Source organism: Humulus lupulus, chromosome 9, assembly GCF_963169125.1.
Source record: "Humulus lupulus chromosome 9, drHumLupu1.1, whole genome shotgun sequence".
In the NCBI taxonomy this organism is placed as follows: Eukaryota; Viridiplantae; Streptophyta; class Magnoliopsida; order Rosales; family Cannabaceae; genus Humulus; species Humulus lupulus.
In genome coordinates this window covers 8,234,058-8,252,169 of record NC_084801.1, presented here as the reverse complement: position 1 = coordinate 8,252,169, position 18,112 = coordinate 8,234,058, and the positions used below count along the sequence as shown (strand labels likewise).

Here is an 18,112-nt window from a genome sequence, read left to right as displayed (position 1 = left end):
ACATTGTAGATTGGCCTACTTTTGAGACTCATTTTATCTTTTATTCATGCTTGGAAGAAGCACAACCAGAGTTTTACAGATGACACCAAACTTATTTGCTAGGAAACAAAATGAAGAAACCCTAAAGCCATAGAACTTATCCAAGTAGAGATACCAATACCAGGCCAGGAAATGAACTCTGGACTGATGGACCAACTCCAAACCTGGTTCTAAACACCCAAATAGATAACATATCAATGTGGATAATCAGTCAAGGGTGCATGTGCCTTCAAATGGTTTCCTGCTGAGACTTCTATTCCAAAGCTAGATAGGAACAAAGTAGTGGAGGCCGCATCCTTAACTGAGCAAAGAGCCAATATTATTGCTTCTTTTGATGACGAGAAAGGTAGTCCGGTTCATCAGCCAAGACAACTTCAAACCTATTGGGTGGGGCAACAGCAGCTGCAGCTGTCATTGGAGTGGAACCAGTACAGTAGCAGCTTCATGATCTGCTTATGGTTCAAATTGGTTCACTAGTGTTTACTTCAGAAACTTTTGGACGGTTAAGAAAGTGGATTGAGTTACAGAACATATTTCTACTACTAATGCTGCTGCAAGAACATGAAGAGGAAACCATCTTGTTTAAAATGACAGTTGAATTCATGGAAGTTACTCAGACACATGTCGAAATGAATGCTGCAGCAGCAGACATGGTGGTGGTAGCAAGGACTCGGATGGAATGAATAGTGAAACTGATGAGTTTGTTGAGTTGATTTTGAGGAAAGTTTTGTGTTTGGAGTCAAATTTTAGTTATCCAATTCATGCTAACAGTAAGCTAGATGCAATTAGGACAGGTACTTAGGAGAGACTGAAACAAGTGAATGAGCTTGTGGCCAAAGTGACGGAATTCAAGTCTACAGCAAGTGACTTGAGTCAAAAAAAACTTTTTAATAAAGCATATTGACTTCTCAATTAAAGCTTATGTATAGTCATACATATATATATATATATATATATGTATCTATGTTAAACTATAAAGAGAGAAAGCACATGTTCTTATTTTCAATAATGAAACTTGAAGCTAGTAACTCAAACAAAGCTCATTCTCATATAGGATTTACTTGTATTAATTATGTGTGAAGGTATCTTTCAAAAAAATATATTAATAATGATATTAAATTCTCATATATAATATCATTCCTTTTTTCAAAATATACAGAATAAATAAATTCTCATATTGAATATATTTGTATTAGTTTTAGTGTTAAGTACCAAGGTACCCTTTTCTTTCCCATGCATATGAAAGCTAGTTCCATTGAATTTGTATTAACATCTTTCTCTTTTATTTATACACAAGCTATTAGTTTGGTAAAGCAAATTATTTTCCAATTTTTATTACAAGTCAAAGTAAATTATATAGCAAATGTATGTCTACAATTTTTCATTATACTATTAGGGATATAGAATAATATAGAGATGTAGAATAAGGAATGAAAATATAATTTTTCTCTATATTAATAGGGATATAGGATTTTTTTTTCTTCCTGACAAATAAATAAAAAAACTGAGTATTTTCTTCTTCTTCTTTATTAATGATAAAAAAAAAATATTCACCTTCTATTACTCCCTATATCATTTTTTAAGGGCAAGTCCAACCCACGGCATATACCACAGCATCCCCTCATATTGGCAGCTGCGTATATGTTGAATTGTAGCTACGGCATGTCTTTTTTTTTTTTTTATAATAATCTTATATACATATATATATATTATAAGTTTAAAATTAATTTATTTTGATTAAGTTAAATTGTAAATGCTTAGATTAATTATTTTTTTAATTTTTTTTTTAGAAGTTTTTAATTACAATTTAGGTATATCATAATTATATATATTTTTTACACAATTTTAGTTAATTTTTATAATACACTCATAAAAAATAATAATTAACATTGACATATAATTAAAGAAATACTTAACCAAATACAATTAAAACATACATTCATTAAAAAAAAACATACATTATAAAGGTAAAATGAAATACACCAAACATAAATCGAAAGCAATGACATAGATCTTAAAAAAAAGAAACTACGATAATAATTTAATAATTTGGGAAATCATTTTTCGTTCCGTCAAGATAATCAAAGTATTGACTAAAATTTCCTGAGAGGTTCGTCTTAGATCCTTGGCCTTTATTTGTAGCTCCTTCTCCGTGAGCTTCATTAAATCGAGATCCTTCATTCTGAGATGCTCGATATTGGGATCCTTGATATTGAGAACCTTCTCTTTGTTCACCATATTTAGATGTTTGTGCTCTTCTTTTGTAAATTTGTCTCTTTTCATTTTGAATAAACTGGCGAAATTGTGGATAAAGACGCAGTACGAATTGAAGTCATTTTGGAGCAAAATATAAGTGTTTCAGAAATATGTTGAAGGTGTGTGGTCTTCTTCAAAGAGTAATATGCACTTATATAGGGATGTAAAAATTGGATAAATATCTGATTTGACAACACACTGACAAGAGATAAGATAAAATAAGATATCATATCTTCGAATGCAACAGTTGAGATCATAGTCAAAGTAATCCACGGTCCAAATCAATTTGTCAAGATTCTTATCTTAAATTTTAAAATCTGATTTGACAACACACTGCCAAGAGATAAGATAAGATAAGATATCATATCTTCAAATGCAACGGTTGAGATCATAGTCAAAGTAATCCACGGTCCAAATCAATTCGTCAAGATTCTTATCTTTAAATTTTAAATCTGATTTGACAACACACTGCCAAGAGATAAGATAAGATAAGATATCATATCTTCAAATGCAACGGTTGAGATCATAGTTAAAGTAATCCACGGTCCAAATCAATTCGTCAAGATTCTTATCTTTAAATTTTAAAATTTGATTTGACAACACACTGCCAAGAGATAAGATAAGATAAGATATCATATCTTCAAATGCAACGGTTGAGATCATAGTCAAAGTAATCCACGGTCCAAATCAATTCGTCAAGATTCTTATCTTTAAATTTTAAAATATGATTTGACAACACACTGCCAAGAGATAAGATAAGATAAGATATCCTATCTTCAAATGCAACGGTTGAGATCATAGTCAAAGTAATCTACGGTCTAAATCAATTCGTCAAGATTGTTATCTTTAAATTTTGAAAAATTAAAGATAAGATTATGTACACTATAAAATATGGATATCATGCAGACCATAATACACACACAAATTAGCTTTGATAAAAGATGAATTCTTATTATGGCAGTTCATCTTATTTAGCATCATCTTCTTCATCTTCAGATGATGATTATTATGATGATCTAGAAAATCAAGTGGTATGTCAAATTACTGCAAACAACAATTTTTGCATCACTCAACACCTCAATAACGATGGGTCACGCGGGGGCTCAATTCCTGGTCATATAGTTATCAACTGTGACCGGGAAAATGCTGATCGCAATCTCTTCAATGACTATTTTGCAGAAAATCCCCGGTTTAATGATTCGATGTTTCGACGAAGATTTCGAATGGGTTGTCCTTTATTCTTTCGTATATTTGATGCTATACAAAGGCATGACAATTACTTCGTCCAACGAAGGGACGGACTCGGTAAACTTGGGTTGTCCGGCTTGCAAAAGGTAACAGCTGTATTTCGAATGTTAGCATATGGTGTACCAGCAGATGCTACCGATGAGTACATAAAAATTGGAGAATCTACAGTTTTAGAAAGTTTGAAGCGATTTTGCCGTGCTGTTGTCGAGGTGTTTGGAGCTCGCTATCTACGATCACCTAACGTTGATGATGTTGCAAGGCTACTCCACATTGGTGAATGCCGGGGTTTTCCAGGAATGCTGGGTAGTTTAGATTGTATGCATTGGAAATGGAAAAATTGTCCAACGGCTTGGGGAGGACAATATGCCGGTCGTAGTGGATCCCCAACCATTATTCTTGAAGCTGTAGCTGACTATGACCTTTGGATATGACATGCATATTTTGGTCTACCGGGATCTAATAATGATATTAATGTGTTGGAGGCATCCCATCTTTTTGCTAATCTTGCTGAAGGTATTGCTCCAACCGCTAATTATGTCATCAAAGGTAAAGAATATAATATGGGTTATTATTTAGCTGATGGTATATATCCAAAATGGTCTACTCTTGTTCAAAGCATTCACGATCCACGTGGAAAGAAAAAAAAGTTTTTTGCAATGAAACAAGAAGCATGTAGAAAAGATGTAGAACGCGCATTTGGAGTATTGCAGTCAAGATTTGCAATCGTGGCAGGACCAGTGCGCTTATGGAACAAGAGAGTGTTACATGATATAATGACTTCTTGTATTATTATGCATAATATGATAATAGAAGATGAACGTGATGTTAATGCAACAATTGAAGAACGAGTCGACGTGCAAAGTCCAGAAGTGGAGATGCTAGGTGATGATGATACTTGGTTTCAAGAATTCTTTGCTCGATATAAAAAAATTAGGGATAAAGAAGCTCATATTGAACTTCGAAATGCATTAATTGAACACTTATGGGACGAGCATGGTAACTCCGAGAATTAGTTAAATTTAATCAATCTATCTACGTGTTATTTAAGAGTTAATTAAATGTAACGGTTTTTTTCTTACTTCTAGTAATGTAATATGTATTTCAGTAAATTTAATATGATTTTTTTTTAAATTAGTGGAGTTTAAATAATTTAAATATTTTTGTCAAATTATTAATAATTTCATCTTATTAAAATAATTAGTTTGATATAATAATTGTGATGGTTTTAGTAAAATAATATAATAATAAAAAGTATTCAATTATGTAAAAGAATAATAATATAATAATGAATAATATATTTTTTGGTGTAATTTTTGGTGTTGTGATTGGAAAGGGAAAAAATAAGATGCTGAAATTTTATCATATTTGGTGATGGTGCAACGACAAATATGGTGTTGTGGTTGGAGATGGCCTGCACTTAAATCACACTAGTAAAATTTGACAAAACAAAACCAGAGCAAGAAGAAGAGGTTCGTACATCACACCTTTGATGATTAAAGATAAATTTCAATTCAAATAGACTCATGATTTCTCTATTCACTATTCAAATGAAGATTAAAGATTTCTAATTCTTCAGTGGTGTAAATATCGACTTCTATTACTTTAGTTCATTGTTTCTATTCTAATAAAGATTTCACCATTTGCTTTGTTGGGACATAACCTTTCTCAAAACAGACTTTAAACGAAATAAAAAAAAATGCTGACAGAATTTGACAAGGACAAAAATGAAAAGGGAACAACAAAAGTATTGTTATTCAATTTCAAACATCAAAAGCACCAAACTTAAAATGTTGATAGAAAAAACAAAAAATGCCACCAAGTTTAACATTACTCAGAAAGTCAAAACTTCAAAGCCTAAGTCAGAAACATTCATGTACTGCTACTTTACATACTTGATTAACAACTGAGACCACATGAACTCAGAAAATAAAGAATCACCATGTTTCAAAACATGTCTCAAAAACCAAATCAAGACATAAACCTAAAGAAAAGCTCATGGAGCAATGAGAATCCTTCCTGCAACTTGGTCAAGATCCTGTCGACCATTGGAAGTAATTATCCTTCCTCCCTTGGGATCAATGTCAACGATGTTTGTGTTTTGCAGTTGTTGCAGTATGTGCCTAAGAACAGCGCCACTGCTCCTGCAGAAGTGAGGAGGACGACTTCCATTCCTCTTGCTCCCACCATAGATCCTCCGAAATGAACCAACACCAAGACCACCTCTCAGGTAGATCTTCCTGGCAACCGAGGCAGCTCTCACATAGTACCAATCTGGATCGTATGGAGCCAACTCCTTGAATCTTGCAGTCTTTACAAGATCAGTGTACTCTGGAAGCTCAACCTTGCCCGATCGCTTTAGATGGGCTGCGTAAGCCTGGACGAACTCGTGTGGAGAAACATCCTTGACTGTTTTTGCACTTGCCATTGTTCTGCAAATAAACAATAAACAACAATTATTTCCTTAATTTGTGATGAGCTTCAGATTTAACAGAATGTAGCACAAAAAATTGCAAATTGGTCTCAAATAAAAATGAAAACAACCATTACCAGGAAACAAATCAGTTCAATAGGAAAAAAAATCAAATGAGTAGATGATAAAACACAATAGCAAATGCATAAACTGTAACAAAATAAACAATAACAACAATTATTTCCTTAATTTGTGATGAGCTTCAGATTTAACAGAATGTAGCACACATATTGCAAAATGGTCTCAAATAGAAATGAAAATAACCATTACCAGGAAACAAATCAGTACAATAGGAAAAAAAAAATCAAATGAGTAGATGATAAAACACAATAATAAATACATAAACTGTAACAAAATAAACAATAACAACAATTATTTCCTTAATTTGTGATGAGCTTCAGATTTAACAGAATGTAGCACAAATATTGCAAAATGGTCTCACATAAAAATGAAAATAACCATTACCAGGAAACAAAACAGTACAAAAGGAAAAAAAAAACAAATGAGTAGATGATAAAACACAACAGCAAATGCATAAACTGTAACAAAATGCAAACAAGGTAAATCAAATGATCATATAGTGGTTAGTAATAGTGGGTCATGTGATAAAACCAACAAAAGGAATATTATTGAGAATTTTACGGAGCAGAAAGTACACATTACAAATCATACTTAACTGGGTTTATTTATTTTTTTGCTTCATCTACTTGAAATTGTAAGGAATCAAATGTTAACAACTGATTCTATCAAAATGAAACAAGAGCCAAATTGGGTTGTACATAGTGTCGCTGATAAAGAGAAAATTCATACAAGACAATAAAGATTCAAAGGGGATTGTAAAGAAGACCCTAAAGACAAGATGAAACATATCTACATACTAAAACTACCCAAAAAAAATCCAAACTTGTCTAACAGTGAAATAATAGAGAGCTAACCAAACTGGAAAAGGAGAGCGCCGAGAGGACCTGCCGTTGCCGTTGCCTGGCGCCTGAGAGAGAGAAGAGAAGAGAAGTGAGAAGGCGGCTAGGGTTTAGTTTTAGGTTAACGATATGTTCTGTCTAGGTTTAACGAGGAAGAGTCCGAGAGAGAAAAAAAAAAAAGAAAGTCGGTTTCGGGTTTTGGGTTTCGGGTGAGTACCCGAAAATTTTAAGAAGAAATTACACTAAATGAGATTTTTTTTTAAAATATGGCAGTTTATTTTGTCCTTCTTCCCCGTGTTTTTTATTCATATTTCTTATTCGCTTTCTTTTATCACAGGGTTTATGTTTTTTTAGATTATGTATTTTTTTTTATTATTTGTTTGAACTCTGTGTTTTGATAAATTATTTTTTGGACCTTATATTTTGTAAAATTATTAAAATAGAACCATAAACTCAATTTTGATAAAGAAAAAATTGAATATAACAACATAGTTTTTAAGCAGAATGATTTTATTTTTGTTCTGAATTGTTAGTTTGGTAAATTATTTGTGATTTTAGTTGAGAAAACATTGACCAAAATCAAGTTTAGGGTTCTATTTTAACCATTTTACAAAACATAGGGTCCAAAAAGTAATTTGTCAAAACACAGGGTCCAAACAGGTAATGGAAAAAAACACAGGGTCCAAAAATATATAAACCCTTTATTCTATTTTTTATTTCTTTAACATTTTCTCAACAGTAATTAGTTACTATTATTAAAATAATTTTAATTTTTTTACGTAGTAGTAATTAAATGTCATTATCAATATTTTTTTTATATGGTAGTAATTGTATGCCACTATTAATTTTTTTAGCTACCACTATTAACATTGATTTTTTTTTAAGTAGTATGATGGTAATTGTTTACAACTATAAAAATAATTTTGATTTTTCTGTAATGTACCATTATCAAAATACCAAATAAATTGTAAATGATTACTTAGTGAATTTGAAAGAAAAAATGATATTAAAAAATAAATTAAATTAATCGTGAAGATAACTAGTTATAACTAGGTTGAAGGAAAAAAATTAGATCTGAAAATAAAATAAACCAATTGTAATAGTAACTGGTTACTTAGCCCGTCTTCGAAAAAAAATAAAATCCAAACAAAAAATTTAAGTTCAACAAGGGAGAGTCCAAGAGAAGAAAAAAAAGAAAAGAAAATCGATTTCGGATCTTGGTGAGTACTCGAAAATTTTAAATATGCCATTATGTACCTGAAACCGAACTGGTCGAGTTCATTCATAGGTCATCGTTCATTGATTCCAACAAAGGCTCCATCGTGAACGTAATACTGCTACTTTTTCTAGACTAACTAACAAGACTTGTATAGTAGACCTTGTTATATATATGTAAGATGTAATAAATTTTGTCTATTTTAAATTAAATTTTTAAAAAATATTATTAAATTAACTAATAAGAAGCTGACACATATGTGCACGATCAACTTTTAATAGACTTAATAGATTAGTTACCAATAAATTTTATCACAAAATAAAAAATTAAGTACTAATTCACAATAAAACATTAGTTAATTTTGCCATTAATTCTCCTTGTAGTTCCCTATCTAAAGCGTAGTGCGTCCTTAAAAACCATATACTTTTCCGTTTTATTATTATTATTTTCTTTTCTTAAAATTGAATTTTGATGGTAAAAATTTATAAACGAGTCGTTCCTTTATTTTCAATTTTTTATTTATAAAAAAACGCTAAATAAACGACACCGTTTTACTGCGCAGAGGTCGAATCGAATCGAGGCTGAGCCAGAGAACAGCACTGCTGGGGGAGTAGAAAGGAGACCATCAACCATGGCGAAGGGAGCTAAAACCTCTCAAAAATCTAGCTCACCCTCAACTTCTGACTCTGCCCAAGTCACCGAAACACCTTCCACTCAGTAATGATTCCCAACTTTCTCAGTTATTTCTACTTTCAATTTTCTTTCATACTAAAATTCACTAATTTGTTCTCCCAGACTCTTTGTTTGTTTGGTTCCTGAGAAAACAATATCAACCGCTTTTATGTCTTCTTTTACGGTTCTTCTCTTTAGGGTGCCTTGAAATGAAAAACCCATTTCCACAATGAGTAGAAAACAATAAGTTATGTGAAATTTAAGTGTGTTTGTATGAACAATGAAAGAACCAAAACAAAAGAGAAGAAAAGAGAGAATTTATTTTCTGGGTTTATGGTTTATGCTGCTTTGGGTTTTGTTGAAAGAGGTATATATTGAGGGTTTTTGGGAAATGACCTTCATGGTTACTCAAAGATACCATATAGAGACTGTCTTTTATATTGAAAAACCATACAAATTAGGGAGTTGTTGTGCTCATTTCATTTAACATTGTCATTTTGGCATATTCCTCATATCTGTTCTGCTTGAACATTTTTAGGAGGAAAATGGTTTTGAGGGTGAAAACAACCGAGGGGACTAAGAGGTCAGCAAGATTAAGTGCTATCAACCAGGAGGGAACGTTGGCTAGGTCAGTTCAGAAGTCAAAAGCCAAACACAAGAAGATAAGTAGCAAAATTGATGCCAAGAAACCCAAGAAGCCACCAACGGCTTTCTTCTTCTTCTTGTAAGTTCTTTCTTTTGTTTCCTTTTCTTCTTCAGTATTTGTTACTGTCACTGAATCTTGTGGAGCCAGAATTGCAAATATTAACTATTTTAAAGTCACATACAAGGAGCTTCATTATTGTTTTTTATTACTTTTAGGCTATTGTGGACATTAGACGTGGTTGTACTTATGGCCTTCATTGTAAATTTAGTGTGTTCATTGATGATATTTAGAGAGAATAGAGCTTTTTTTTCCCTCCAATGTTCGCCATTCTAATTAGCAATATCATTATACTAATGGGAATGTTCACGTGTTGAAAGTAATATGTTAGTACACACACACATATATATATTGTGTTGCAGTGCATAGATTTGTTGGTGTATGCAGATTTTTTAATCATTATTATTCATAACACTTATCAGTGGCATCGGGTTTATAAGTAGGTTATCTTCATCAGTAATGAGCTCAAATGGTTGAGAAGAATACATGGTATATGGTTGCATCCATCATTCTATCTTTCATTGATTGGTTATAACTTCCAAAATTCATTTGAATACGAAAGGAGCAGTGACTTTTGACAAAATTTCCATGTAGAAACTCTGCCTCCCTGATCCACCATCAGCCAACCCCCAGACTGAGCTGTCATAAACTCTTGCCTCCTTGAAGTTGCATATTTGATGCATTTTGTTCTTCTGAAATTTATGAGTAACAAATTTACACCCCATTACGTAGTTTTTCTTATATTTGATGGCCATTCACATTTGAATTGTTTTCTGATTAAAGATACGAGATCAAATGACTCTTGTTAGATTTGTTAGTTTGAAAGTCTTGGTGCTGGAGTTCTTTTCTGTTCCGTTTCATTTGCTTTTGTTTATAGCTGTTGTTATTTCCTGAAATTATGTAGACTAGGTCACGTTTCTTGTCTCATTTTTTTTTGTGTGGATTCAGTGGTTTGTTACATAATTTCTTTATCGATCATTTGTATTCTTGTTCATTCATGGCCTTATACTAAAAAATGTTCCTACTACTATCTATTTCATACTATACTCATCAAAGCTTGGTTTGAAAAGTTTTATCATGTGCAAAAGAGCTTTGATCTGCAAAATTTATTCTGCTAAACAGAATTTTGTTATGATTCTCAAGGGAGGACTTTCGAAAGGTGTATCAAGAGCAAAATCCAGATGTCAAATCAATGCGAGATGTAAGATATCTAGTGTCATATTACTTTTTTTTTTCTTTATGCTAGGAAGTGTGATATTACTTATTTTGGATTTGTATTTGGTTTATTAATGGATTAGGCCTTTTCAAGTCACTCATTAATTTTCTTCTCAGATTGGAAAAGCATGTGGAGTGAAGTGGAAAACAATGACATATGAGGTTTGTGCTACATTTGTATATGAATTTGATTTCTCTTGGTCTTTAAGTGCAAAACAAAGTTAGATTACTAAATAATTATACAGCAACATTTTTAGTTCTCTACCCTCATGAACAAAATATAAGAGAGCTAGCTCGATTTGTGACTGTAAAGCTTCATGGGATTGTTGTTGTGTCTGTTTCTAGGAAAAGGTTCAATATTATGATATAGCCACAGAGAAACGAGCAGCATTTGATAGCGCCATGGCGGAATATACGAAAAGAAAGGTAATGTCGCCATAATGTTTTTAGATTTTTGTATGTTTGTGTTGGCCAGTTTGGTGTAAAGTGTTAACCTTGTATCAAAACACGCTTGTCGTTTCGTTTTTCTTCGGGCTCTAGTGTATTAAAACATGAATTCTTTCAGGAAAGTGGTGAAGAATCTGAAGATGAAGAAACTGAGGATGATTCAGAGTTTGGGAATGAGCTGAAAATTTGAAAAGCAATAATACTTGCTCATGTAGAGGCTTTAGTTAACAAGTTGTATATTGATCTATGGGACACAGGTTATTTGTCTTCTCAAAACAATTGTTCATGTATAATTTTTTTGTTTTCTTTTTCTTTGTAAGAACTACTCCCAATTGCATTGAGGTAATCACAATGTAGATTTATCGGCCAAGTGGTGTGAAAGATTGTAATTGTAGGTTTCTTCATTTATTGATAATTTGATATCTCAAGTTCTCAACTTAGACATGTGTGAAGGGTCCTACTAAAAAGTTGTGGTGCACTAAAAAGTTCAAATTCCTTCTCTTGTGGAGGACTGAAAATTTATAGCACATCCTCACCTATACTAGCTATACATAGTTCTTAGTTAAAATAGTTGATGATATGATCTATTTTTGAGCATTTGATCACATTATCTATTCCAGAGAACTTGAATCACGCTAGTTAAATTTGACACAAAAACAAACAATTATTTCCATTTTTTTAAAATTTATTTTTCCAATCCTATTTGTAAAAGTATTTGTATTTAGTTAAAATACAAAGGGTGGTTAAAGTAACTTGTATCTAGCTAAAGTATAGAGGATGACTGAAATAACTAAGTTTTTAAATAAAACTTGGCAAAGTTTTAGGGAACTCCATTGGAGATCTCTCACAAAGTGCCTTTAATTACTAGAAGTACCTCAACACAAGGCACCTTTTCAGTCTTAAGGTTTGATTGACAGTCCAATCAAATTATTCACCAATCACCATCCATGGCACTATTCATTGTGAAATATTAAAAAGTGGGATAAAAGTTTTGATCCATGGCACTATTCTTCTTTGTTTCTTGTTCTGTTTTTTCAGTATGAATATCAAAATCCAAATTATCTAAATTTTACACTGATCACCATTTTCATTTTTTTTTTAAAAAAAAGGTAAAGAAAACCCCTTTCTAATGACAAAATCCTTTAGCTGATCATGTAAACCATAGAAGTATGGAACATAAAATCACCCCATACCAATTTGGTAGTTCACAGATTCAGAGAAAAATAAAAATACATGTAAAAAAAAAGTTCTGTTGATAAATCTGATCCTTTATCCACTATGACTTTATGCTCCTAGCACATAAAGACTTGGCAAGATTGTAGAGGTTCCAAACTTCTATTATATATATGTGTGTGTTATTTCTCTTCCACTAACATCCCCAGAAACTTGTGAGCCATTCTAAGCCTAATAGCTAATACACAAGAAAGTGCATAGATTTACAGTTTCAGAGTTTGTTCTTCATTTGCAAGGCGACTTCCAAAGGATGCTAGTGAATTTGAAATGCTCCTGACCTCTGCTATCATTGCCACTACATCATTGAGTTTGTTAATGGCTGATCCCACACCCTGCATTCCACAATTACATTATGTCAGTTTAAAATAACAGACTGAAAACCGCTTTAGGCTGTGGTAACGAAGACTGAATGCCCTACGTACCACACCAGCAGCTCCAGCAGTGATGGCCATTGGTGCTGTCACTGCGCTTAGCCCAGATGAACACATGACAGGAATCTTGACAGCCCTTGAGATGGAATAAGCAGCTGCTAATGTTGGTGTTGCCTAAAACAAAACAAAGTTCATGATAAATTATGTTCGGTTAAACATAAAAGAAAAAAAAACTGAATCATCAGCAGAGCCAACTAGCCATGAGAAATGTTTTCCTTCCATATGTGTGTGAGAGAAGAATGATGCAAATGTTACACATGCATACATATGTGTGTTATACTAATGTGTATACTTTCATTGATCTCAATAATTATACCTTCTCAATCAAACCAAGAATGCCAGACATTGTAGGGTTTGAGCACTTTCCTCCTTCGGTTTGAATGATGTCAACACCTTCCTGCTCCAGCAGTTCAGCAAGCTTGACCTGTTTTCATTCCAAAAATCATATTTGTAAATTGAATGCACTATGCAAAGGAGTGAAACCTCTATGAAACCAAGTTGCTTTCTGACCTGATCAGGGAGACTTAGTGTATGAGGCACAGTGACTGATAAGGTTACAGATGGGAGGCTCCTCTTAGTCTCCTTTGTTAGATTTAGTATCTGAAATAAGTACTCACAGAATAAGAAAAATATAATCCTTTCCACAAGTTTGATTGTAATTTATTGAATTTTTTCGATTTGAAAAGTCTAAATTGTACCTGCTCGGGAGTGAAAATCACACCCTTCTCATAGAATGAATCATAGTTTCCAATCTCAACCTGCATATATGCCATAAGCTATGTCAAAAGAAATCAACAAGTGAATAATTGTAGGTTAAAAGTAATGAGTTGTGTTGCCAAAACCATTGTTGCTCCTGCTTCGACCGCAGCCAGGAATGCAGCTGGATCTACAGAAGAAACACAAACCTGACAAGAAAAAATTATGGAATTAAATATGGTTTTTCATTGTTGTAAAGTAATGGAGTCCATAACAATGCAGGAACTCAAAAATTGTTAAAAAATTTGGGTTACATCAGAGGAAGATATGCTAGTTCAGTTAATGTTTGCAACCTCTCCTATCTTCTATCATATGCTAAAACACACCAGCCTAATTGTACATTGGCCATTGTTGGACCAAAGTTCAAAAATTCACAAGACAAATAACAAAATAGAGATCACACACTGTTTTACTTGGTTCAAGTTTCAGAATGAAACTTGACATCCAAGGCTGGGTTATCCTCTAGCTTTGTCGACTAATCGCGAACGAGATTACATCCTCAAACCTCTCAAAGATGCATGAACCAGTTTCTATCAGTACAAGCTTCAAACTCAAAGCTATCTCAGAAAAACTCTCTTGAGTACAAAACAATGAAAGGAATACAATCTGTGATGAGGTAATTACAAAAGACTCTACTTATACATATCAAATAGACATAAGTACCATTGACCATAACTAACGTACTCTATCAAATAAGAACCACAACAATGTTTTGATAAAATAACATGTCAGTTTTATAGTAAAATGTATTGAGAGAATTTTCAGAGAAAGTTTATGTAACACTATCAAAATCCTACCTGTGTTAAGCGAATTCGGACTGAGAATCATGTCAATGAATAATTCTTCTTGTTAATAAAAAGAGTTAAATTCTCATAAGTCAACATAATGGAAGGGAATGATCAACATAATTTTACAAAAGTGTATGAACTTACAGGAAGAGATGTTAAAGTAATGGCAAGCTTAACCAGCTCAGGATCACAAGCTATATCCACATGAGTCGCTCCTCCCTACCATATAAAAAAAAACAACAACAAGAAGATTTTTGATTTGAAAAAGCATTAAAAATAAATAAAAACATAAAACAATTCAATTCAATTAGTTATGAGACCAACCTTGTCTGCAGCAGTAACAACTGAGGCAACATTTTCCTTATCAAAATTCTGTAAACCTGAGATAATCTGTAAAGAACACAATTGAAAGCTAATTATATATATACTCCACTCTTACCACAAATTTACCATTGTTAATATCCAAATATTGAAGAAAAAATTAGCAAGCTCACTTAAAAAAACAGAGAACTTGAACCTAAAGTGCATAAATCATGTAGCTTGAACAAAAACAAAACATGTCTCAGAAAAACAAAACAAGAAGAAACCATCCAAACACTTGAATAAAATCAAATAGGTTTACCTTGAGAGCTTTGCGCTCATGAAATTCTTTCAAGACTAACTCTTTGGAAGTTGAAAGAAGTGCTCTGGTAGTGAAGAAAGAAGACCCTTTTCTTCTTAGAGCCAAACACTGTGTTGAAGAAGAAGAAGAAGAAGAAGAAGCATAACCCAGAAGAGGGTTGTGAATAGGTTTCAGAGATATGGAGTGAGAAGAAGTTGGTGAAGTTGTCATGCACATTGAGGCCTGCATTGTTTCTTACTTCTCTCTCTCTTAGCTCAGGTTGAAGTTGGAGGGAAGAGATAAGAGGAGTTATTATTAGCTCTTCTCTTTTATCTTTTTCTATGGGAAAAAAATGCAAGATATTTAAGGTTCACTTATTCTTACTGTTTACATTATTGTCATTATAATATAAAAGAGAGTTTATATATTTTTATATCTTGTTTATAATTATTGTTATTGTGTTTTCTAAAATAGTTCAAATAGACTTCTAAAATCGATTTTGATCAAAATCAAAAATAATTTATCTAACTAATCTGCCTAAGAACTATGTTGTTATACTCAATTTTTTATTCATCAAAATCAGGTTTATGGATCTATTTGAACCATTTTACAAAATATAGAATCTAAAAAATAATTAGTCAAAACACGGAATCCAAACAGATAATGAGACAAAACACAAAGTCTAAAAATGTATACACCCTAAAAAAAAAAAAAAACTAACTTGTGTAGACATTTTTTTTGGGGAAAGGATATTTAAAAAAAATGGAAGAAAACTAGATTATATATATTTATCTTTGGTACCTAATAATAATATGTATTCTTTGAAAATTTTAAATTTTATACTTTGACATATCCTCACATGATTTTTTTTTTTAAATAAAATTATTTATGATTATAATTTTAGGATGTGTTCAGTGACTAATTGATGGTTACATAATTATTAACACTTTGTTATTATGTTAGAATTATATATATATATATATGAATATGTTTTTAGTAATAAGTTAATTTGTAATTATTTATGTTTGAATATGAAATTGAGTTGTATGGGCATTATATATTTTTTTATGATGATTTTAATAATTTTGTTTAAATTGGTGCAATATGACAAACATAATAACAAATATTTGGTCATTGTATATGAATAATACATTAATTTTTAATCAATCAAACATTTGGGAAAAAAAATAGTATTATATTTTATTAGTAGAAAATCAAGAATATTATTTAGAATCAAATAGAAGACTATATGGTAATATAATCCTTACCCGTTTAACTTTTGTAGTTAGTCTTATTTTTATGTATTTTCCAAATCTTTATAGAATATTGATTTACTATATTGTATCATTAGTATATCAAAGTATGATTATATTTTCTATATAGCCTTATTTATTATTGCAAAATTCAATTCAGAAAAACAATTCAAAACTCTATTTCAAATTGTTTTAGAAATCAAGCAATCAACTCCCTATTTTAGAAAATATCTTCTTGCAACCAATCCCACACTGATATTGGTGTGCTGAACTCCCTCCAGCTTCACCTCGAGCCCGCCCTCGAGAATCTGTTTGAACTTCTTTCAAGCTTTGAACCAGAAAACTAGAAATTGAATGGTGAAATCTCACCAAAATGTCATGGGCAATGACCAATGAAGCAATGAAATGCTTTAGACCTTCTGCAGATAATATTTCTTAAAGAAATGATTTTTTAGTTGCTAAAAAAGGTAGGGTTAATCGGTAAAAAACAATTATATATACTAGGACACAAAATAAGAAAGACAACTCAACAAAACATGTGTTGAATTGAAAGTTATGTGTTTCTAGGCTTTCAATGTTATAACATGGAAAACATGTCTCAACATGAAATACAATACATGATAAAAAATACATTCACAACAATAGTTGTATTATCCTCTCATATGGAAGTGAATATTGCTACTTTTTAGGATGAATTGAGGAATGGGCCCCTTTCACTAACTGTCTATAGACTCCCAGTTGTAAAGTTGGGCATTTGATCTGAGTGTAGGTTAAGCCCATGTTTTAAACTTTGCATTTGGGTCATGACTTAAGTCGCATGGCTCATCGTCAGTAGTGGTTTGGGCCTGATATAGGCTCATGAGTGCCTCTTATTGCGCTTTATGGACCAATTTAGGCATGTTTCATTAATAGGCTTGGGCTTAAGCCCATTTTGGCCACTACACCTTCAAATTAAGAAAGAAAAATAAGTATTATTAATTAGGAATCGATACATATGATTTTTTTTTTTTGGGAAATTCACAAAAATACCATAGGATTTTAAAAAAAATACTAAAAATATAAAATTTGTAAAAAATTATATAAATACAGAGTGACATAATCTTAAATACAGAGTTTTTTTAAACAAAGTTTACAAATTTATAACAATATAATTTTTTGTAACTAAGGTTTACAAATTTGTAACAATATGTTACAATTTTGTAAATAATATTTACAGACTAAATAAAAAATCATAACAGACGATTACAGAACTGTAACAAACTGTTATTCGTATTTTTATAATTTTTGTAAAATTTCGTATTTTTTAAAATTTTATTAAAATTTACAGTGAATGTGTAATTTTCCCAATTTTTTTCCCTTTTCTAGTTTATATTATATATTTTCTTTCTTTCCTAGTATTTATAATTAATTTGTAGATATTTCCTTGTATTTATCTAATCTACACTTTTTTTACTAATTTTTTTCCTTTCAAATGTAGTAATTATTTAATAATATTATATTGTCATATACTAAGTAGAGAAGAGATTCCCTTCTATATAAGAACTAGGAAATGGGACCACTCGAGGCAGTGTAGATTTTTTTTTCAGAAAAGAAAATATATGCCTAATATAATAAAAAATAAGTGAGAAAATTTATATAGAACAAATTTAACAACTAAAAAAAATCAACAAAGATAATAATTTCAATACAAAACATTTAAATAGCATTATATAATTGGCATTATATTATTAGTTAATTCTATCCAAATTATTATCATTATTATAGACTATTATTATAAAGTGAACAAAAAATAGGGAAAAACAGAAAATAAATAAAGTAGATTATATAATATTGAATTAAAATAGATACATTTGTTAAGGTTTCT

At 31.4% G+C, this 18,112-nt stretch overlaps 4 protein-coding genes across 6 annotated transcripts; 2 read left to right on the top strand and 2 right to left on the bottom strand.

The window, feature by feature from the left end:
• The first annotated feature begins 3,236 nt into the window (after positions 1–3,236).
• Positions 3,237–4,622, top strand: LOC133800886 (uncharacterized). The gene is made up of 2 exons (XM_062238987.1): positions 3,237–3,835; positions 4,049–4,622. The coding sequence occupies exons 1-2, from the start codon at positions 3,237–3,239 to the stop codon at positions 4,554–4,556; spliced, it is 1,107 nt and encodes a 368-aa protein (XP_062094971.1). The 3' UTR covers positions 4,557–4,622.
• A 646-nt stretch (positions 4,623–5,268) lies between these two features.
• On the bottom strand, positions 5,269–7,141 carry LOC133801817 (small ribosomal subunit protein eS19x-like). Of its 3 annotated transcripts, none has more exons than XM_062240055.1 (2): positions 6,954–7,141; positions 5,269–5,972 (listed from the first exon to the last, which is right to left on the bottom strand). In XM_062240055.1, exon 2 carries the CDS (start codon positions 5,966–5,968, stop codon positions 5,537–5,539), a length of 432 nt encoding a protein of 143 aa, XP_062096039.1. In that variant the 5' UTR covers positions 5,969–5,972; positions 6,954–7,141; the 3' UTR covers positions 5,269–5,536. The 3 variants fall into 3 exon arrangements, with proteins under 3 accessions (XP_062096039.1, XP_062096040.1, XP_062096038.1); XM_062240056.1 differs by having other exon boundaries at positions 6,983–7,140; XM_062240054.1 differs by having other exon boundaries at positions 6,949–7,139.
• Positions 7,142–8,701: 1,560 nt separating this feature from the next.
• Positions 8,702–11,626, top strand: LOC133800037 (high mobility group B protein 14-like). Its single transcript, XM_062238016.1, has 6 exons — positions 8,702–8,866; positions 9,360–9,545; positions 10,668–10,725; positions 10,857–10,901; positions 11,085–11,165; positions 11,305–11,626. The coding sequence occupies exons 1-6, from the start codon at positions 8,781–8,783 to the stop codon at positions 11,374–11,376; spliced, it is 528 nt and encodes a 175-aa protein (XP_062094000.1). The 5' UTR covers positions 8,702–8,780; the 3' UTR covers positions 11,377–11,626.
• Positions 11,627–12,309: 683 nt separating this feature from the next.
• LOC133800583 (uncharacterized protein ycf23-like) lies at positions 12,310–15,325 on the bottom strand. The gene is made up of 9 exons (XM_062238583.1): positions 15,017–15,325; positions 14,719–14,784; positions 14,539–14,613; positions 13,693–13,755; positions 13,549–13,608; positions 13,361–13,450; positions 13,167–13,274; positions 12,842–12,964; positions 12,310–12,751 (listed from the first exon to the last, which is right to left on the bottom strand). Exons 1-9 carry the CDS (start codon positions 15,242–15,244, stop codon positions 12,623–12,625), a joined length of 942 nt encoding a protein of 313 aa, XP_062094567.1. The 5' UTR covers positions 15,245–15,325; the 3' UTR covers positions 12,310–12,622.
• Between the last annotated feature and the right edge of the window lie 2,787 nt (positions 15,326–18,112).